The sequence below is a fragment of the Callorhinchus milii genome, unplaced genomic scaffold (genome assembly GCF_018977255.1).
Source record: "Callorhinchus milii isolate IMCB2004 unplaced genomic scaffold, IMCB_Cmil_1.0 Scaffold3, whole genome shotgun sequence".
NCBI lineage: Eukaryota > Metazoa > Chordata > Chondrichthyes > Chimaeriformes > Callorhinchidae > Callorhinchus > Callorhinchus milii.
Genome location: NW_024704744.1, coordinates 52,428,807 through 52,452,713, shown reverse-complemented (window position 1 = coordinate 52,452,713; position 23,907 = coordinate 52,428,807). Strand labels below are relative to the sequence as shown.

The following is a 23,907-nucleotide window of genomic DNA, read 5'->3' as shown; positions in this document are numbered from 1 at the left end:
TTTAAAGTATATTATCCTTTCAGTTCCAGACCTTGGTTTGATCAACAAGATGAAAAGTCCCCTCTCTTTACTACAACAATAACTACTTGCATTTATATAACACTCTTCACATAACTTAATGTCACTGAGCACTTCACAATGGCACCAATGGAGTAGGGAGGGAGACATGCAACAGAGGGATCTAGGAGAAAAGATTCACTGGCCACTGAAGGCAGTGACCCAGGTGGATAAGGCTATTAAAAAAGCCAATGGGACCTTAGGGAGTTATAGCTAGGGGAATAGAGTATTAGGATAAAGAGGCCATGTTGAATTAGTACAAAACAGTTGGAATATTTGTGCAGTTTTGGGCTCCTCATAGGAAGGCTGTTAAGGCACTGGAGAGGATACAGAGAAGACTCACCGGGATATTGCCTGGAATGCAACATGCAGGGAAGGGCTTAATAAACTGGAGCTTTTTTTTTGGAGCTCAGAAGGCTGAGAGGGGATGTATAGCAGTGTATAAGATGATGGGTGTCTTAGATAGCATGGATTAGGATAGATTATTTCCAGTGGTCAGGGAGTCTGGAACTAGAGAGCATAATTTTAAAACCAGATTTGGAATTAGGAAAACCTTTTTCACACCTAGAGTGTTAGGAATGTGGAGTTCTCTGCCACAGTCAGTTGTTGGGGCGGCAACTATGTGCACTTGATCTAGGGTAGGCACGAGTGTGGAGTATAAACATTGGGTGGACTGGATGGCCCAAATGGCCTGTTTATGAGCTGTACCTTCTAGTACCGGTGGAGTAGCTTCTCAGAGCACTTAATAGTTGCGGAGCCTGATGCCTAGCCGTGGGAAGGGGGAGGTGAACGTAAGCACGGTCGAAGAGGAATGTCTTCAGACGTGATCTGAAAATGGGGAATGAGGGGGCAAGGTGGATGGATTGAGAGAGTATTAATAATAGTAATAATAATAGTGGTAATAGCAATATAATAATAATTAATCCTTGTATTGGATACAGCACCTTTCACATCATTATCATGGCTCAAAGTGCTTTACATTTACAGTAAAATGTAATGATGGTGCGTTTTGTAGACAAATTAACCACAAGTGCATGGAGCTTCTTAATTATGATTTTTTCCTGTTTCAGCTCCAAAAACTCCTGACTATGGATCCAACCAAAAGAATCACCTCTGAGCAAGCCCTACAGGACCCCTACTTCCTGGAAGAACCTTTGCCTACGACAGAGTAGGTATATTTTTTGCTTTTATATAAACAATGAAAACTTGTTTTTTCTTCATGCCCTGATCTTGAAAGGATGACTTAGAAACTCCAACTTCACATTATAGGACTCGAGTTACAAATAATGCTAAGCTGAATTTTCATTTTAGTGATTACAAATAATTCTACAGTTTTGATGCCTTGTGGTGATGAGGTGGGTTACAACATCAAAACTCTGGGTCAGAAGTTTGTGGGTTAAAATTTCATATCGGGTTTTGAGTTCATTGTTTAGGCTGTTGCTTCAATGCACTTCTTGGAGGAAGTGCTGCTTTTTCGGTGGTGCCATACTACAAGGTCCTGTCTGCCTATTCAGATCAATTATAGAGATCCTATGACACTATTTAAAAAGAGAAGGGCATTTGCTGTACATCTAACACTAATTTTCCTAGTTTTTTTNGTATCTGTGCTGAAAATTCATGCTAATCTAAATTAAGTTTTTCTTGGCTTCAATCTTTCTAAACCTATTATTCTGATACCAAGCATCATATCTGAAGCATTGATTGCTTGATTGACTTGTTTATGACTTTCATGGCTTCTGCCCAGATTTGTTTCCACTGTAAGTATTAGCCAATGGAGACTTACTCACTGAGTGTAGACTCCAAATATGCTGGAATTTTGCTTTAAGGCAGGTTACCATCAAGCCTGAACTTGTGATGATACCGCTTTTTGTAACTTTCAGCTAATGGTTCTAATTAGATTATGATTGGAAAAAGTTTAATTGCTCAAACAACTTATTAAGCCTTATTAAACTTCAAATCCTTATCCAGTACTTCCAGTTTTTTTCCAGATCTTCTGAAATAACACCCTTTAAAATAAAAAAAGTGATAGAAATACAATTGAGCCTTTAAAACTGTATTGATTTTTTAAAAAAGTGTCCCTTTACAAATTCACGTTGATTATCTTACTGAAGAGAAAAGGAATAGAAAGTTGACAGATTTATTTTTCCCCCTCTCTTTTGAATATTTTTCAGAAACTGTTTAAGTCTAAACCCTCTCTGTCCCAGGCACCATTCCCCGATTGGGTGAATTTTTCCAGGCTGCCCATGTGCTTCAGTGATAGGTGGTGAGGTTAGTCTGTGGTGAATTGCTTGACAATATTCTTTCCCTCTCTGGATGTCTTTTCTCAGAGTCTTTGAGTTAAGATAATAAATCTTTGCTGTAGGAAGGGGAAGGAGGATGTGGACAGATTTTGGGTGAAAAGCATTCTTTGCAGTGATTAGAACATAAGAAACCAGGAGATTCTGACAAAACTTTTAATCCCATTGCCCTGCCCTTTTGCTATATCTTTCAGTATATTGATCCAAGAATTTCTCTTTTAACTGGACGGAGTATTCTACATCTTCACAATCCTCTGTCAGAAGAAATGCTTTCTGCCCTCAGTTCTAATTATCTTAGTTCTGATTTCAAGGTTATGCCCTTTGTAATGGATCCTTCTACTAAAAAATGTTGTACATTAACTATTCAATTTCTTTCATATTTAAAATACCTCAATCAAATCAGACCTCATACTTCACAGAGTCCTGTAGCTCAGTGGTTAGAGCACTCGCTTTGCAAGTGAGAGACCTGAGTTCAATTCCAGGCAGGTCAGGGCGAAACCTTGGGCAAGTTTCCTTACTCCACACGCCTAATAATAATCCCTCAAAAAAAAACAATAATAAATTGGTCATTTTCAATCCACGACTGTTTGTGAGACACTGCTATGCGCAATTGGCTGCCGCGGTCGCCCACAAATATATAGACAATTCACTTTATAGTATATTCTATGAAGCGCTTTGGGACGTCTAGAAGGCGCTATATCAAATGCAAGGATTATTATTATTATAAACTCCCTCTGTCATAATTCTGCCAATTATCTTAAGCTGTGCATATCTCTTTGCATTTTTCTTCTTTCCTCTTCACAAACTATAACATCTCCTAGTTCAGTGTCATCCACAAATCTGGAAATGGTTCCCTCTATTCCTGTACCATGGTCACTGATGAATCAAAGCTAGGACCCTGGCACTGATACCTGGGCGCTGCAACTTGGCACTGTTTGCCAAGTAGAGAGTGTTCCTTTTATACCAACTCACCTTCTATCTCCCAGCCAGTTTTCTATCCATAAATAATACAAATCCTTGCATTTAGTATAAGTTTCATATCATGAGAACATCGCAAATCACTTCACAAGATATTAGTGTAAAGGGCAGTAACAATGTGTTTTGTGGGCAAACAACATAATAATAATAATACTTGCATTTTATCATGTCTTCAAGATGTCTCAAAGCACTTCACAGAATATACTGTGAAGTGAATTGACATTATATTTTGTGAGTGAAACCCGGCAGCGAATTGTACACAGCAGTGTCCCACAACCAGACCTGTGACCAAATTATTATTTTTTTTAAAAAGGGTTTATTACCCCCAGAAAAGCAATCCACTAATCGACTAACAACCAGGTTCCTGTTTACTGCTAAGGTAAACAGAGGCGGGGTGGAGTAAGGAAACTTGCTTAACGTTTCACCCTGCCAAGGAATCAAACCCAGGGCCTCTTGCTTGCGAGGCGAGTGCTCTAACCACTAATAATAATAATAATAATAATAATAATCCTTGCATTTGATATAGCGCTTTTCACGTCAGGAGGACGTCCCAAAGCGCTTCACAGAACACACTGTAAAGTGAATTGACTGTATATATGTGGGCGAACGCGGCAGCCAATTGCGCACAGCAATGTCCCACAAACAGTCATAGATTGAAAATGACCAGACTCCACATTACACAATGCTGCCTACAACTCCATGTACCTTTATTTTAGCTAATAATCTTTTACGTGGCATTTTTTCAAATGTTTTCTGGAAATCCATTGACCTTTATTTATTAACAATATGATTCTTTTGAAGAAATATTAGTTTGTGAGATACCCTTGTGTTTCCCTGATCTGTGCATATTTATCTAGATGTTCATCTTTTCTGTTGCTGATTATATATTCTAGTAATTTGCCACCACTGATATTAAACCCTCATACACTCATTCATAACATCGAGGCTTGACTGTGCAAACTCCTTGCTTGTCAGCCTCCCCACCTTCTCCCTCCATAGGCTGCAGATCATCCAGAACTCTGCAGCCCGGGTCCTCTCCCGCACCAGGCTCTGTGAACCTATCACCCCCATCCTCACCCGACTCCACTGGCTTCCCATCACATGGAGGATACAGTTCAAGATCCTGGTCCTCACCTTCAAAGCCCTCCATGACCTTGCACCCTCCTACCTCTGCAATCTCCTAACCCCCTACCATCCTGCCTGCTCCCTCCGCTCAGCGTGCTCCAGCCTGCTTCAAGTCCCCCATCTTGCCCACCCCACCATTGGCAGGCAGGCTTTTTGCCGTTCAGCCCCTACCCTCTGCAACTCCATCCCGCAGTCCCTCCACCTCTCCCCCCTCTCTTGTCTCCTTCAAGACCCATCTCAAGACCCTTCTCTTCGACGGTGCTTTCGATCACCCTGCTTCCCCCCTGCCCTCCACCCTCCCTAATCCTGACTCCCAGCTCGGGTCAGAAACACTGACTGTCTAGCACCTTGGGACGTCCTCCCGACATGAAAGGCGCTATACAAATATAATTTTGTTGTTGTTAAACTCACAGTCTTATAATTGCTAAATGTAGTGTAACCTCAATTATTTAGTATAATTGGGAAAACATATAATCCACCCAACTCTCTATTCACTGGCTTGCCAAGCCTTCCTGTTCACCTCCCATTCAGTTCATCCTTCATCCAACACCCAAAGAAACTTTTCTATCCAAACCAAATTTGTGATCTTGCTACTGTGAAGATTGAATCTTGTATTTCATCATCATTAATTTGTTGAAATTGAAATGAGGTTTCATGTGAGGTTACAGTATATTCTGTGAAGCGCTTTGAGATGTCTAGAAGACGTGAAAAGCACTGTATCAAATACAAGGATTATTATTATGTGTTATAACTTTAATAGCACAAAGTAAAGTTTTATAACTAGCTCACACCATGGTCAACCAATTTGCTTATACATAGTTCATATTAATGTGTAACACCAACACAAATATATTGAATCCAATAGCTCCTTATTCTATGGTTCTATAAAAGTGAAACATACCAATTATATACAGAGTGAAAATACAGTTCACTTTGCAAAGTGCATTTTCTGGAAGCCAGTCAGGGAACCGTTTTGCCTTCTTGAATTATTGACTCTTAGGAAAATGACGTGATGAGTCTCTAAAATCTCCACATGATTAGGGTGTTTATATGTGATGATATGAGGATAAAAGGATTATCGGTTCAGGTCAAGGATCTTAAAATATTACGTCAATATAAGGAGGTTCAGCACTGACCTTGGAAGATCTGTTTAATGCCTGCAGTCCTTCTAAACCTAGAACATGACTCTACACAAATAGAGTGATGTTTGGGTACTTTGTACAATATACTGTGTGCTGTAAACACCGGTGTTTTCCACAGATTCTGTCCTTTGTCCTCGTTCTTTTTTGTTGACTTTAAGAGTGATGATTTGCAAAACAGAAACTTGAAAAAAACTATGTAATGGAATGAATCACATGTGGTTTTTCAGAAACTAAAAAAGGTTCAACTATTAGCTGATCAAATCTGACTCACATTGCATTGCAAGTAATGCAAAAGTCAAACAATAAACCTCTAAGGCAATGGTGGCCAATCTTTATGGGTGGCCTACTAAGTAAATGTTCTTGATTGAATATTTCTTGATATAAATTGATTTCTTAACATAAATCAAGAAATATACAATCAAGAAGAAACTGACAACACTACCAATCAAACATGGATTTACCTTGACTTGTGCGAATGTTTGGGGGGAGCCGCTTCTTGATGGCCACCATGGGCCACTTCCGGTCCCTTGGCCATAGGCTAGCCACCAATGCTCTTAAGCGAAATGAAAATAATAAGAGACTGTGCCAAGACTGGTTATTCATTTAAGAAAATATAATTATAGACTGGTCTTCTTTAATAATCTTTGGCATCACTTCACCTTGAAAGGGATTTTTAACACCTTATTTTGTTCTACTACCAGTAATTTGCCGAATATAAATCTGTACTTTCCTGCTGGCTTTAAGAGTCAGAGGTTTGCACAAGGGTATTTGAACAGATGTCTGCTGCTTTGCAGCTTGTTTGTGTCACAGCACAATAGAGAGAATAATGCTTCAATCCACTCTAATTTTAATTTCCATTCCTTCCTCTTAGACTGAGATGGTCATATCTGGTGCAGAGATGTCAACAGGAAAAATAAAGAAAATAACTTCTTAAATTTCTTAAGAAGGATCATGAATTAAATATTGTTTTAAGTAAAGCCTACTCCTCCTTTTAAATAATAGGAAGTAGAAGTGTTGGCCGTCAGTGTCAACTTGATAAAAATTAATCAAGGTAACAAAAATTATAAACAGAAGCACCTTATGTGCTTTTCAACCAATTTTCGTTTTGAGGAATTTGTTTATACAGTACACCATCTGACCTTCAGCTTGTGTTTTTCAAGGACATGAACCTTTTTTGCCAATTGACAAGACCCACTACCCTATTTATAGCGTTCACATATTTTGGCATGAAGGACGAGGAATGCTTTTAATGTGTGTCCGACCTGCGGGCAAGAAGATGGTGGCAATGCTCTTGCATATTTCGTGTGAACTGTGCTGCGCATCAGGAAGCTCCAAGAGCATACCTGGTAATGTCGGAATTGAGTTAGGAATTGAGTTAACCCTTTGGCAATCGGTAGTCCGGTTCCACAGCCAAGTGAGTCTGCAGTACTCTTAAGGCACTGCCACTGACAGACTAGCCAGCCTGATTCATCGGCAGGCCTTGGAGCAGCAGACCAGTCACTGGCATTCTTTCCACTCAGCTCCTGCAAGCCTGATCCAAGCTGGACAAGCAGCTGGAAGCTTGCCAGACAGTGCTCTCGATGGCAAGTTATGTGGTTTAGCTAGTTAAACTCTAGATGTACCCCAAAACACACCCTGGGTTTCCCAAGCTTTGGCCCTTGCCTAATACTCCAAATTGGGTAGACAAGGTATGTCTCTCCAGGGAGAGAGTGCGAATTCTATTCCATTCCAGACTCAGAAATTTCCATTTGTAATTGTCATGCACATGTGCATCTCTCAGTCTGGTTGGATACTCTTAAGCAAGGTAAAGGATTTCTGCTTATGGCAGACCCCCCGGAGACCAAAAGAATGCTTTTAATATTATATCTGCTTAAGTATTTTTATATATATGTGTCTATAGTGTTATGGTAAGGGGGTAATTGTTAGCGCATATTCTTTTGGTTTGTTTTTGCAAGTTAATTTCTCCAGTTTACTCTCCATGTTGCAAATGTGCTTGACCTATCCCATTGTCTCCACTTCATATCCACCAACGGCTTCTCTTCCTGCTCCCGTACCATCACGTGCAGCATTCCTCAGGGATCTACCCTCGGTCCTCCCCTCTTTAATATCTATATGCTCCTGCTCAGCGATGTCATCCACAGGCATGGGGTTAACTTCCAAATGTATCCGGATGACATCCAACTATATCACTCTTCCTCCAATCTCATTCCATTGCTAATCTGGCTGACTGCCATCAATTCCTGGATGAAAGCTAAATTTCTCCTGAGGCTTTCTTGCTTGGCTCCAGTCAGTACTTTCTTACCTCAGTCACTGACAGCATCAATCTACATGGATACACACTTCATCACACAAGCCAGTGTGGAATGTATGTGTCTTTTTTACTCTCAACTCTCCGTTAAACTCCACCTCCATGCCTTGACCTGTTCAGCTTCCCCGAACCTCTACAACATTGCCCACCTCCGCGAGTCCTCATGCTTTTATCATGTCCAGGGTTTTATCATGTCCAGGCTTGACCGCGCCAACTCTCTGCTCACCAGATTTCCCAACTCTTCCCTCCACAAGCCGCAGTCTTTCCAGAATTCTGCAGCTCACGTCCTCTCCCACAATAGGCTCTCCTAGCCTATCAGCCCCATTCTTGTCCAGAATCACTGGCTCCCCATCATCCACTGGATCAAATTCAAGATCCTCATCGTCACCTTTAAAGCTCTCCGTGGTCTTACTCCACCCTACCTCTGTGATGTTCTAAAAAGCCTGCTTCCTCAGCTCAACAGGCACTGGCTTGCTTCACGTCCCCCACCCTGTCTGCCCCACCATCGGCAATCAGGCATTCAGCCTCTCTACCCCCACTCTCTGGAATTCCATCCCGAACGGAGTCCCTTCACCTCACCCCTTCCCTTGTCTCCTTCAAAGACCATCTGAAGAACTTCCTCTTTGACAAGCTATGCGGTTTCAGCTGGTTAGACTCCAGCAGTACCCCAACGCACACTCTGGGGTCCCCGAGCATTGACTCTTGCCAACCTGCGCCTAGATAAGCAGGGTGCATTCCTCCAGGGGGAAAGTGTGCATTCCATTCCAACAATCTATCTCTGGGATTTCCATGTGTAGATTGGATGCATGAAAATCTCAGCTTGGTTTAGGTACTCTTAAGCATGGTGATGGGTTTCCGTAAGTGTCAGGCACCCAGCTGACCAAAAAAAATCCCTGCCTGACCCAGAGCTTAGTGAAGGCAATAACAGATTCCATTTTAAGTCTGGTTCTGGAGAATATCAAACACAGTAAATATATTCAGCACTTATTTATAATGGTCTTCATGTATTAGCATCACATAATTTATGTTTTTCTATTTGAATGCATTTTACCCTTCATTTGACATTTTTTTCTAGACGAATATTGCTTCATTGATTGCTGTTTTATACTATATTTCTGGCATTAAATAAATTTTTACATAAACTAAAATCTAGTATACCTGCTCAGCAACATCAACAACAAAATTACACTTGTAAAGTGCCTTTTACGTCAGGAGGACATCCCATTCGGGGACCAGGACCTTAGCATGGGGGGGCAGAGTTAGGGTGAGCGAGGGCCGAGAGGTAGGAGGGCAGCTGGAAGCATGGCCCAAAAGGAAGGTCTTGAGTCGTACCCTGAATGAGGCAAGGGAGGGAGCAAGATGAAGGGACAATGAGTTAGAGTTCCAGAGGTTGGGGCAGAGAGGCTGAAAGCCCGGCCGCTGATGGTAGGGCAGGTCGGGCGGGAGACATGGAGCAGGCCAGAGCCTGCTAAGCGGAGGGAATGGACAGGTTAAGATAGGAGGGAGCAAGTCCGTGGGGGTCTTGAAAGTGAGGACGAGGATTTAGAATTCTGTCCTCTGAGGGATGGGGAGCCAGTGGAGCCAAGCGAGGTGGGGGTGATAGGGTCACGGAGCCTGGTGCGAGACGACACGAGCTGCAGAGTTCTGGATGATCTGAAGCTTGTGGAGGGAAGAGTTGGGGAAGCCAACAAGGAGGCAGTTTCCGTACTCGAGCCTCAAGGTGACGAAGATAAACATAGCCATTGATTTACATTGAAACCAAGTTATTATAAACGGTTAATACCGGCATCTTGTTTTGGTTTCATTGAAAATATACTATAGTTAATAGAAGAGCTCAGCTAATTGTCTTTAAACAGTGATATCTGTAACAGTCTGGTGTATAGATCAGCTTATTTTTTAAAAATTGGGTATTTTATTTAACATGTGCTTTCCTCAGGTTTTCTCCAACTCATGTCTTTCTTGTTTCCATTTTGTTCTGAAAATAAATGTTGAAGGTTACAATCATTTGTATTGTAGCTATGTTTTCAGCTCTGACTTCCCTCCAGAATTTACATATCTAACTTTTAAAATTCTAGTGTGTTTGCAGGTTATCAGATACCATACCCTAAGCGAGAGTTTCTAAATGAAGATGAGCCAGACGAAAAAGGCGAAAAGGTAAATGAAAAGCACATAATATCACACATTCATCCAAACATAATGTTAAACTGATCTGTGTATCCTTGTGGTGATTGTTTTTAAATTACCTCACCCCACATTAACCATTTGAAATGTGTTAAATAGATCTAGGGGCAGTTTCTTAGCTTTTAGACTATTGTTAGGCCTGTGCAAACCCTTTTTCTGTGGGTTTATCATGCTGATGCTGAACAAAAGCACTAACTTTAAGTAATTAACGCAGGATGTTTTAATTTCTGTAATAATCAAAATCTTTTGAACTAAAATAAGGTTAAACTCTACACCATTATCTACCTGCTTCCTTTTTGATTTATTAGTTCTTCTTTGCTAATCTCACTTTCTCCAATAGCTATTATGCCTTTTTTAAAACCTGTTCTCATTTTTTTCAATTTAAAACATAACTTGTTTTTCTTTTCTGATTTTTCTGGTTTTCTGATCCTAACCTCGCATTGGAGATGGGAGCAGCTATTTCTAAAAATCCATTTTTTCATTGGCTAAAAACCTGTTTTCATGCAGTAGTTTGCCAGCCAATAAAAAACTGAAAACTGAGATTGACGAGGTCACATCAAACTGGCCCATGGATACGTAAACGTAGTTATTAAAAGCCCCACAGGGAGCTTTAATTATAGTATTGTCATTGTTTCAAAAGCACATTAAATTTAGTTGTTATTATTTGAAACAACAACTACAACTTGCATTTATATAGTGCTTCTCATGCAGGATATCGTCTCAGAATCAAAAACCTACTTAGCCTGCTTAAAAGGTTATTAATTTGGTCAGTCATTTTTGGGGTGGTATTTGGAAATGAGTTGCATTGCATTTAGTGCAGTGCTGTGTACAACTCAGTTGTGCCTCGTGCTGACACTGCATGGAGGAAAAGTGAAATTACTCAACAGTGACATCCCTGACCCCAATGAGCATAAAATTATTTCACAGACATTTTTTTTTCTGCTGGCACCATTAATGCACTCTGTGCAACTACCCTGCATTTGTCTGGACAGTAATGGGTTGGGTCCAGGTACTGAGAGCTGGTAGATGAATAACATTCTGTTTGCTTTGTAGACACATTCTTTGTTTACTTTTCCTTTTTTTTAACAGTTGTATGATGAGTGATGATATAGTTAAGCGTAGACAGATGCAGATCTACAACTATTCAGTTGTATCTATTGACATTTACTGCAGTAGGTTATTTTACAAAGAGTATATTGTTGTCTAGCAGCTGCCTCTGATAAACCAGTTTACACCACCTAAGTTGTCTTGTTCTGCTCTTTTGAATCTAGGTTCAAATGCACAGGATCACACCACAGTTTAACAAAACACTCCCATATTCAATATTACCCATGCATCAAATGTTCAGAATGACTAAATTTCCACCCAACAGGCTGTTTGCTTATAACATAATAATAAAAGTTGGTTTAAATCAAACTAACAAAAACGTTGTAGTGAAATTATGCCATACTTTGCACCCTGCCAATGATCATGTAATAGCTGGTGAGATACTGGGTTAATTTGTAGGTTGTGGTAATCGTATAAAGAGGAAATTATATTTGTACATATAATTATATATTTAACAACCGATGAAAAGAACATCCTCCCAAAGTGAAAAGCGCTATATAAGTGTAAATTGTTTTGCAAATTGTATTGTAAAAGGATTCCATCATCACTGATAATCATTTTCTTTTTTTTAAAATGTAATATGTCCAATTTTGTGTCAGACTGTGAAGCACTCTTGAGATATTATCCTGTGTGAAGGGGCTATAAATGTAATTGTTGCAGAGAACCCTGGATGGTTTTCCCCTCCATATGCCTGGGATACAGCACTGACCATGTTTCGATCAAGCAAGCTTCCAGTCGATAAGCTATAGCTCTATCCACTACAGCATTTGGACTGATCTGATAGTCAGTTTTCATTGGTTGTTGATCATATAGTTAAGGGCCTCTGTCATTGCCTTTGGTAACATGCATTTACAATTGGTTTAGACATAATCCAAAATGGACCTCAGTCTATCTGTTATCAGGATCTGTGATGGAGTTACAGCGATTACTGTTACCTTTAGCAGCAAACCCAACAGCACACAACTCAACAGCAGAATCAGCAGCAGCAACAACAAGCACCCCAGCAACAAAACAGCACACAGACAAATGGGACAGCTACTGCAGGAGGAACTGGAGGAGGGCTCCAGCATAGCCAGGATAGCAGTCTCAATCAGGGACCTCCAAACAAGAAGCCTCGAATAGGCACCACCACAACATCCACTGGAGGACCTGTTATGACATCTGATTATCAGGTTTGTGCACCTTTTAGTGCTTAGCTTATTTTTGGTATTCCGAGTCACTATATTTTCATGATTTCTAAACGGTATGAACCATATAATTTTAGCCATGGAGTCCTGGTATATTGGTAAGAGCACTCGCCACTTAAGCGAGAGGACCCGAGTTTGATTCCTGGGTAGAGCTAAACCTTAGGCAAGTTTCCTTACTCCACATGCCACTGATCAATTCCAGGCAGGGCGAAACCTTGGGCAAGTTTCCTTACTCCACACACCTAATAATAATCCCTCCAAAAAAAAACAATAATAAATTGGTCATTTTCAATCCACGACTGTTTGTGGGACACTGCTGTGCGCAATTGGCTGCCGCGTTCGCCCACAAATATACAGACAATTCACTTTGCAGTGTGTTTTGTGAAGCGCTTTGGGACATCTAGAAGACGTGAAAAGCGCTATATCAAATGCAAGGATTATTATTATTATAGTAAGTAGGAACTCTGTTGTTTATCGATTGGCAGATCGCTTTCTGGGGGTAATAATTCCTTCCCCCCAAAAATAATAGTTTGGTCACTTAATCCATGATTGTTTGTGGGGCATTGCTGTGTGGAACTGGCAGCCGTGTGGAACTGGCAGCCGTGTTTCACTCACAAAAGTATATAGTCAATTCATTTTACTGTATATTCTGTGAAAAGCTTTGAGAAGTCTCAACAATCATAAGGTGCTATGTCAAATTCAAGCATTACTATTATAGTGAAGTCTGATTTTAAGTAAGAATGATACAGCAGTAAGTCCAGTAACACCTTGGATGCTACTTGTTATGCTGCATAAAGCTGAATTTATTATTAATAATAGTGAAGGCTGTCTCTTAGATGTCAGAGTCAGTGTCTCAACGTGCACTTTATTATGATGGCACAGAATCTGTGCATACCCACTTTATCTTCATTGCTCAGTTCTGACTTTGAATTGAGTAAACACTGACTGCAGACCATATAGGTCAAGAAGGTTACAGGTTCAACCTATGCCAAGTTAACCAGAGAATTGATGGGAATACTATGAGCTAGACTTATAAAACCATAGAAACTTACAGCCATTCAGAAGAAGGCCATTCAGCCCATTGTGTTTCTTCTGTCTGTTTGAAAGAGCAATCCATTTTCGATCCATTCACCTGCCTTTTCCCCTTACCCCTTTAGTCCTTTTTGGAAAGGATAAAATATTAGTAAATGGAAAGCCTAAGTAACATAAGTACTTTCTATTCAATGTACTCCACATTAGAAAGTGTATTATAATAAGATTTCTAGTTTCCTGATGCCTTGATTGCTAACATCAATGCCAATGCAAAAAACTGATCCATTCAGGACCAGAAGATCATTGACTTGACACAGTGACTGTTGAATTAGCTGATCTCAGTCAGGTTAGGGAGTTTATAATTGAGGTTGCTGATTGTGTTCTATCACAAAATGCACATGTGTAGACTTTGGGTATGGTCAAGATTGGGCTGGGGTGTGTTTTGTCATCACACTTCAATAATTTGATGTGGATCCTGCTCCTAAGTAAGTGCAGTACTGCACTTTCTTATGAAAGCTGAGGCTAGATTGCTCTGGGTCATCTTAGAATTAGTGATTATGACTACACCGATTAGTGACCACTGTTCTCCAGTGATGGGATGAAGCCAGGATCAGATCTGCCTAATCCTGAATTCTTTTTCTCCCCTTGTCCCATTAACTGGAGGGGTGGATCTGAGTTAAATTTGAAAATTCAGTTATACTGGGTTTCTGCCGAAGAACAACTAATAGATATACATCACAATACAGGGAACAAAATCAAACTCAGAACAACAGGGATAATCTTTGACATTTTTCACGGTTTAGTTTAATTTCAATATCAGATTTCAACATCAATCTGTAATGGTATCTATTATTTAATTTCATTTTACCAAACTGTATGGTTCTCTTTGTCTTGTATGGAGTAAGCATCCTCGCCCCAGACATACATACACTAATTACCTAATCCCAGAGAACGTGGAAGATGGCTGATGAGCTGGGCCAATAGAAAAGTGCGGAAATATTTGCGCAAAATTGCAGGGTATTGGGCAAATCCTGCGAAGGGTTGGTTGATGCTATTGAGAGGCATTTTGTGAAACAACCTGGATTAAAACTATAGGGATATATTTCCAGAACCTCTATTTATGTTTAAAATACTAAAAATGTTCATTTGAATATTACAGCACTTACCAAGAATTGGTCGCAAGATCTCAGTTTAGGCCGGGAGCCGAGCAAAGCCGATTTCCCGTTCGCGCTGATTCTCCAAACCCAACACTCCCCACGCCACAAAAATTGTCTGAAATAATTTTATGCTCATTGGGGTCAGGGATGTTTGCTTCTGCAAACCCAACACTCTCCACGCCACACATTCAAATTCTGCCGCTGGTGTCCTCACCTGTACTCGGCTCCACACCCACCCTATTTCTTACCAGGCTCCATTGGCTCCCTGTGTAGAACGGATTGATTTCAAGATCCTCACTCCCAAATTAAATCTTAGCACCTTCTTAGCTCTCTGATGTGCTCACACTCCAATCGTCTACCTGCCGCCTTCGCTCAGCTGCCTTGGGTCTTCCGTACTCATAGAGCATGTGCAGAACTTCAGTCTGTTTTTCAACTCTCAACTTTCCTTCATACCTTTCAACTGGGGTTTGACCAAGTCTGGTTTCCTCTATCTCTGCAACATTTCCTGCTGACACCATAATTTCACCCCCAAATAACCCAAACTTTCATCTATTCCTCTGTCACCTCCAGACTCTTTTTTTTCAATGCTGTACTCACTGCCCTCACTAGTTCGTTTCTCCGCAAGAACCATACCATCCAGAACTTCATAGCTCACATTCTTGTGACAAATTGTGCTATAAATGTATTGTAGTGTGAGGAAAGCCACTAAAATTTATTTTTAATCAGTCAAATTGGCCATCATGTATTTATAAGAAAAGGGTTGAATCAACCCAAATGCTGTTTATATTTGTCGAATACTGTGGATAATATGTGTGTGTTTTTAAACACCAAGAATAATTGAGCTTACAAGTAAATTCTGATCTACAAAAACATCTTGCATTTATGTAGGTTAGCATGATGAAGGCATTCAATACATACAATACAAAATTACATTTGTGTAGCGCCTTTCACATCAGGAGAACATCCCAAGGTGCTGGACAGTCAGGGATTTGGTTGATTTGAATCAAAAGTAAAGCTTTTGAAGTATAATATTAGCAAATGGAAATCTAACTTGCACTTTGTAATGGGATTCTTTCTTACCAAAAATACATAGATTTCGAGAAAAAGCAGAGCGTTGATAAATTTAAAAAAACATTCCTAACCTGGATTTAGATTAGTAATATTCAAATTATATGCATTTCCTAAGAGGACTGTTGGTAATCTTCCATTCTTTTGGTGTAGGCCTTCTTGAGCGTATGAAATAATAATAATCCTTACTTTGATTCATATGAAATTGATGATGCAAACTAAAGCCAGGGTGACTTAGACACAAGTAACTTTCAAAAGTTCTGAATCAAGAAGTCATGAATCAGACGAAGAAACTTTGATTTCAAACTATTCATACTGCCTGTGTTTTTTTTTAAAAAGCATCCCATGATTAAAAGACAAGTTTGCATTAAATAATTAATTTGAATCCTGATTCAAACCAAGGTAATATGCTTGGATGAAGATTATCCTCATCTTAAAATTTACATAAACATTAGGGATTACTCATTAGTCTTGGAAATGTTTTGCAATCCTTTTTACCACAGCCCTTTTAATTATTTATTCAACAGTGTAACAGCAAATTGCACTTACGTAGCACCTTTCGCCGAGGATGAATGTTTATAACAGTTTCAAATAGTTTAAATGAAAAATGGTCCCAACTAACAAGCATGTTTACATGAAGTGATTCAATTTCTCTTCCAGTTTCTAGGTAAAATTTGTGGTGGAGAAGTTTAGATTTTGAACATTTAAAATTTCATTTTGTAATTCCAGGATCACCAGTATAAATCTAAATGTTACTTATATCAGGAATTCTACACAACAATAGTGAATAAGATGTAGTTTGTTGCATTGGAATACTATCCTTAATTGAACATAGGAATAGAAACATTGAAATCTACAGTGAATTAAGAGGCCATTTGGCCCATTGAGTCTGCACCAGCTCAAAGCAAGCTGTTCATTAAGTCCTGCCCAAATATACAAGACTAAAAAAAAATGATGGCGTCCAGACCTGGTACCTCTGCATTCAAGCTTGCAGTTGAAGAGATAACTCTCAGCTCAGACAAAGACGAATCATTGCGGAGGGGAGGGATGTCAGAGGGATCCAGTCTAGTATAGAACCATTCTCCAGCATATTAGCATCTTCAAGAGAGGAATAAACAAAAGGGGACAATAGGAAGCAAAGATAACACCAGACAACCACTTTTCATATAAACAGGGTTGATGTGTTCTAAGGTACATAATGAGATGCAACTTGTACCTTAGTTCACTTGCCTGGAAAGGCCTGCTACGTTCAACCTATGTTAGCACTATTACTCTTCCCTATTTTTAGATATGGCTCTGAAAGGAAATTAACAGCTGAATGGCCTCAGTCACTTATCAGCAGTGCCTTTAAATAGCTGATAGATTCTGTTGCTTTAACCCTCAGTCAGTTAAGCTGGATGGTGCTGTCTCCAATCACTGCCCTGCTGTCCTGAAGCTTAAAATATTGTAGCTTCCTTCTTCGCTCTTTGACACACCAAGAGTTGAGGAGCACGACTGATAGAGAGAGGGGTTGTTCCAGTGCCCAATGCAAAGAGAAGCTCATCTGACCTTATTTCCCTCCCGCCAACCACCACAACACACACGCACACTCCTGAGTCTAAATTGAGGGGAAAATATCCACCTGAGTACAGATATTCTTCAAGAAACCAAATCCAACTTTTGTGATGTTGTAAATTAGGACTCTTATTCCTCATTCTCTCCTTTTCTTTGAGAAGGAGAACAGGCAGGCACATCAGGGAGGCCAGTCCACAACCATCATTTTGTTTATATAACTTGGCCCAGGTTCCTTCTCCACAAACTGCCTAATTATTTTAATCCATTTGTTTCAAGAAGTGATTCTGGGATGGATAGGTAGATTATTACTTTCATCCTACACATAGCAGAGCAAAACCCTGCCATACTCGCTAATCGCTGGGGCTAGGTCCTGGAGGGTTGTTGCCATTGTTCACCCAGAAATCACGCAGTCACGCCACCTTACAGTACAGCCTATGAATTGCTTTGGGACATGCTCCTGATGTGAAAGGTGCTATACAAAATGTAGGGATTATCATTATTGGGAATCATACCCCAGTTATTGCTTTTAGGAGAGGGAGAAAATCAGAGGGTGAAATTATATAGATTATAGTCGCGTAAAAAGGAAGGTATTTTCCCCAAATGGTTTATAATATATGCAAAGCTTTGTTTGATATTTCTGATATAAAATATCCAGTGCCATTGAAAGGCCTCTTATCTGCCACTGCAGCAGCTCACAAGGCTGCAATGTTTTTATTTCAATATACTTTTGAGCAGTTTTAGACTATGTATGCCATCCAATGTCAAATGATTCTGGCAAATTATGTATGTGCTTCTAATGTATTGTATTTAAATTGCATTTTTTTCAGCACTCCAATCCACGCTTGGGTTACCAAAGCAGTGTGCAGAGCTCATCCCAATCCCAGGGCACTATGGGATATTCCTCGTCAACTCAGCAAAGCTCTCAGTATTCACACCAGCCCAACAGGTACTGCTAAGAACTGCTGGCATTGGTTCAGCAAGGACTTCCAGGAAGCCTTCAGCAATAGTATGGTAACGGTTCCAGTTAGAGGAGCCAAAAAGACTTGATTGACGCATGTAAGTTATCTCATTTTCAGATCTAACAACTGGTATTATTTAGTGAAGATTAGGGGGAAACTACTCACAAGAGAACGTCCTGACTGTCTGGAAATCTTTCCATTATTGATGCCACTGAGAAGATTCCTGTCAGCACCATTTCTCTGAGACTCTCTGTAAATATCTTGTAAAAAGCAAGAAGATAACTTCTTACCCAGCACTAGAGTTCCTCCACTAAGGAGCAGTTGAAACATTTTCACTGTGTTTTTAGAGCACTTTTTGATGCAGTAACAGGATTTCCTGTTGCTTATGCTAAAATCTAAATGTAGGAATTCCATGCTTCAGGTATAAGGCCTGCCTGAGTAGTGTTTAACATTATGGAAAGAAACAATGTTTTTTATATGTAAACACTGGTACACAATGATTTGGTTAACTTTTCAAGCACTATACCAGTTTATGCAATGTGGCTCTTTCTGCTTTTAAATCTGCAATTTGTAATAGGAACTTCTTTTTATTTTATCTTCCAAACATCAACGTATATTTCACAAAGGTATTTTTTAAATATATATATATATTAACTATTTTTCCCTAACATTAAAACATTGTTTTAAAAACAACCTTAATAAAAAAAACACCAACTCCTTTGCTTTTTGCTTCCATTCAGTAGTGCACATTCCCAATGTTTCACCAGCATTACTACATGTAACCTGCCTGATAATTACACTGAGTGCATTGCTTTAAGATCCTTTCACTAGGGGATTCTACAAAATCAGCTCATTATATCTTCTTCAGAACAGTGTCATTCCCACTCTTTGAGCCTTTGGCTGACCAGCTTCTCAGGGAATTTCTATTGTTCAGCCTCTTCAGATTTCGTTCTATCTGCCTGTTTTTAATATTTCATAAATCTTGTTTCATTTTTACCAATGACTCACTCGTACACAGTGTCCCTTTTCTTATCTGTGTGTCTTGTAAGTGACATTCCTAACAGCCACAGTATCTCACTTGCATAGATTATCCAGTACATTATGTATGTCTAGCAGGGATTACAAGGCTCTAATCTGTGGAAGCAGGTGACATAATATGCAAGGACAGAATTTGAGCCACTTATAACCAGTACCTGAACCCAAGATTAGTTTAGAGACATGATATCTGTTCTTTGTTTTTGTAGATGATTAATTATGCATGAGATTTCATGTCTGTTCCAGCAACATAATAATAATAGGAATAGGCCATTCAACTCATTGAGGCTGTGCTGCCATTTTCTTATATTGTGCTAGTCTTTATTGTATTTAGTCCTATTTCCCGTTGTTCTGTTGTGCCCACTATGTCCTTGGTACATCATGGAACTCACACAAGAGGTATTAATGGTTTGTAACTGTGATTGAGAAACGTTTCGTACTTGATTTCTGGGAATACTCAATTGATTTATAAATGAGATTATCGATGGTAAATCAGGTGTTGATATCTATTGTTTTCTAAAATGTATACTTTTTATTGGTTTGTAGAACTTTTGACCGTATTTATGCAATTTCAAGGTTTCTTGTCCTGAGGGCAGAATATTAGTCTTAACTACAATCCTGATTGACGTTTATGAAAGGATTGTGTGCTTCTTGTTACATAATCACTAAGGGACTATTGAAAACACAATTAGAAGCTATTGGAAAGTGTACAGTATTGTTTTGCAAAGAATGAGCATTTCTACTTAAGTGGAAAGGCTTGAAAAACAAAGGAAGTCGAGAGGGGATATAATCAAGGCCCTGGAAGGAGATTGCATGGAGCAGAGCTCCTGTGGATAGACATAATGCATTTTCTGTTGGGGTCATTGTTTACTATTTGCGAATCTAGATAGCAAATACTGTACCACCTTGTCACTACATAATCATTTCTTAACTGCCAATTGATTTTTTAACCTCCAATTAATCACAGATTTTTAAGAATTAGACTTGTCATATTACCACTGTAAATCAGGTGATCGCTAGCAAAATTGATAAAAAAAGAAGAATCTGAGTAAAACAACAATTTCTGGAAACTCATTTTACTATCATTAATTTTCTTTACTTAAACTAATCTTCAGGAGTATGTAAAATCGTTTGTGGTGAGATGCCTGAAAAAAAAGTTACTTGTTGGTGCTTGAAGAGTTAACCAAATACGACCACAGTGGTCTGAACACTTTACTGTTAATGCAAGATTTTAACTTGATAGGGATGTTTATTCACAGGATGACATAATGATAGTTACGTACCTGGACTGTGCAGGCACTGTGTATCATTGCAGGTCCTGCTCTTACGTTCAGCAAACAAAATATTCATTTTTTCCTTTGAGTTCAAAACTACAGAAACTCATTTTGTTTTATATAAAAAAAAATCAATTTACAATTGAAGCAGCACACTGTCCCTGCTGGAATAAAGTACTGTGGTCAAGTGAAGTTCATAACAATGAATCTATCCCACAGTGTCCTTCCACTATTGTAACAGCCACTCTAGCGATACCCAAGGCTTTGCAGCAGATGCAAAGGCATTACAATTCAATCACTCATGGAGAAAAGGTTTCAGGATTCATTGATGCCTGACTTATGGGAGTTTCAAATCTGTCCAAGAACAATGGGTGTGTATGCACTGTCAGCCATGCAATATCCTGCTTCTCCGACTTGCATCCTGGCCTTGGTAGGTGAAAAGCTGGCACAATTTTTGTAAAGACTTAACTCGACTGTAGTGTAAGAGCAAAGAAAAGGGAATATTTTTAAAATTACTAAAAGAAAAGACTTTCTTGTATATACATTTATCTCCCAGAAACATTTTCCAGTATGTGTTTTGTGAATGCTGCTCCAGCAATAAACATAACAAATATATGGCAATCCTGTAGCATGTGCAAATCTATAAAGGATCTTAAAGACCTCTAGCTGTACCCTAAAATGTAATCATAAGTATATATACAGAGGTCTCTGTTTCATCCTTTACCTCAGCAGTAGTGTACCTGTAAATAACTGAAGCAGCTAAGGCTTTCAGAAAAAAANCTGCATTTAAATTTCAGCAGAATTTATAAAAACATACTTTTTTTAAAAAAAATCAATTATTTAATCTGGAATCAAAATAGTACTTTTTTTAAAAAGAAAATTGCTTGTTTAGATTGATAGGTAGTAGATCTGTTTTCTATAGAAACTTTTTTTCATATATTGTGTAGCTGAGACGAGCAATCCTTACAAAGGCAAAAAAAATCCTAATGAATTGTCAGAGACAAATTAAAACATTGTTAGTAATTTATCTGCAGATTAATGAGTTACGCTCTGTATATTCTAGCATATTACTTGAGCTGTATAATAAAGGACTTCAATGCTAAGATTCTTGTCCTGAAAGCACGTTATCTCCATATTCTTTGTGTATAAATTATTCCAGTGTATTTAATTTTTTTTAAATAACTGTCTTCTTGGACACTAAAGGAAATAGTGTATTATATGTAGCGGAAGTAAGGACACGATGTCCTTTATCACCGTCAAAAAATAAATGTTGTAATTACATAATTAGCATTTAAAACTGCACTTGTTATTGACAGTTTATCCTTGTAAAGGTTATGGATTTGTTGCATTTTCTCCATCATGTACAAGAAAATGATAGAAATGTTCACTCCTTAGTTTTGCTATTATATGATATAATAGATGTGTAAGCTTCTGATGTTTTGTTACTGTGATTTCATGGCTTTCAAGGATGACAATACAAAGGTGTCATGGAGAAAATAGAACAGCATTACTGGAATTATAAAGCTTATTAATAACATTAAATTGCTGATTTTAAAAAAGACTGTTATAACTAATTTGAAAAGAAATGTGTGAATTTATTTTATATCCTTGATTGTAATAAAAGCCTCACTTGCTTCTGTTTCTGAGTTTAAAATTATTGGAAGCTGAAATGTTTAAAACACATCAGTGAGTTCAGTGACATTGCATATTGGAGTTCCAGCATAATGTGCCCAAAGTATAGGTTATAGTTTCCTAGTGGTTTTCCTCACATGATGAATTACTAATCTTAGTCATGAGGCAATGCTAAGTAGTTTTCCTCAAGGGTGAATCAAAAATCCCAAATTCCTGATTTAGATGGTACTGAATAGAACCTCAAATTATATGCTGCTTTTTTTTGTCCAAGTCTTCCAATCTAAATAATGTGTTTGTCAATTTGCTCTCGATAATACAGAACCCCATTTTCTTAATCCACTATGAGTCTGTTTGGAAAGGTGCTAAGTCATCCACGACACAACTACAAAAAGTCCACTGAATGTTAACAAAGGAGGGCATATGTAGCTTAATGGTTAGAGCACTTACCTCGCAAGTGAGAGATCTGGGTTTGATTCCCGGCAGGGCGAAACATTGGGTAAATTATTGGTCACTTGAATCTACGACTGTTTGGGGACGCTGCTGTGTGCAATTGGCTGCCGCGTTTCACCCACAAAACATACAACTTACAGTACATTCTGTGAAGCTCTTGGAGACGTCTCGAAGACGTGATAAGGTGCAATATCAAATGCAAGGATTAATATTATTAACCCAAATTTTCCTTTATTTTTACCAAAAGGAGCTGTTGATTTCTGTAAAATTTTAGGTTGAGTAAAATCTCTGCATTCCTCTCTTTTCATTGATCCCTTGTAATCACGTTTGCTCTTCATCATATGATGAAAGGATAGCTATGGAAGTTGTAAAATATTTATCTAAATCATTTAGTAAAAGCTATCATATTTAAAATAATTCTCGATTGTTAAATCCTTCGGCACCACCTACTGGATATCTACACTGACTCAAACCATGAAAATGTTACACAGATTGTGCAAGCTCCAATATATGTAATCTATTAAACATGTGAATTTGGTCTTAAAGGCCTTAGCCCAAGCCCAGAGGTATTGCTGACCTTGGCATGACCTTTATTTTGTTCCAGTCACTAATGGGAAGCAAAGTTTCCTGAATACAAAGGTAGCAGTTTACTAAGAACATCAGAAAAGGGATTTGCCTGTTAAATCCACTCCTAGCTGCCACCCAAAATATACCCTATCCTGAGCTCCATGGAGCTATGCATATCCCCTGGGGAAAGCTCTAGTGAGACTCTTTGACAATAGTCAAGCAAACACTGCAGAATACTGTATTCATCCATCCCCATATCTGCACTATTCATCCCTGGCCCGCTACACTCTACTAATTGCCATCTTCCGCCTCTTCAGTTCAATATGGTGTGCTTTGCAGTATTTTGGGAGAGCGCTATATAGGTGCAAGTTGTTGTTGTTGTTTGTTTATCTTGATCTGAATCTCAGACTGAATCTGTCCCCACTCTTCCCAATAATTTTCACAACAGATGCCCGTCCAGTTCTTCTGCTGAAGTTGATTAATAGTAGTGACTATTTCTGGAATCTGTTGCATCATGGTCAAATATTCATTCTTGTATTATCTATGCTTCTGAAGTATTGCTCCTAAGCCTGGCTGCTAGCAAGGGCTTCAAGAGAAATGTGTTTCCCTCTGATTTTCTTTTCCTCCCTGGAGAAGTGACAGGCTTCTGCTTGTTGCCTTCCATAACTGAACGACCGATCTCTAACTGGTTTTATGGGAGCTGGTGCCATACACAAGTGTTCTCCCATTTGATGGTTTGGTTTACTTTGTAGTACATCAGTTGCTCCAGTGCGCTCAAGCCACACTGCCTAGAGTAA

At 39.0% G+C, this 23,907-nt stretch overlaps 1 protein-coding gene across 5 annotated transcripts in view; it reads left to right on the top strand.

Moving 5' to 3' along the window:
* cdk19 (cyclin-dependent kinase 19) overlaps positions 1–18,829 on the top strand; it is a 70,808-nt gene extending 51,979 nt beyond the window's left edge. For 3 of the 5 annotated variants that reach the window (XM_007893968.2, XM_007893970.1, XM_042333231.1), the window contains 4 exons: positions 1,128–1,225; positions 9,983–10,061; positions 12,137–12,367; positions 18,021–18,829. In XM_007893968.2, coding sequence (XP_007892159.1) covers positions 1,128–1,225; positions 9,983–10,061; positions 12,137–12,367; positions 18,021–18,149 — 537 coding nt within the window. In that variant the 3' untranslated portion in view covers positions 18,150–18,829. Of the gene's footprint in view, positions 1–1,127; positions 1,226–9,982; positions 10,062–12,059; positions 12,112–12,136; positions 12,368–18,020 lie in introns of those variants that run through there. The other 2 variants (XM_007893969.1, XM_007893971.2) reach the window with 2 other exon arrangements.
* Positions 18,830–23,907: the final 5,078 nt, after the last annotated feature.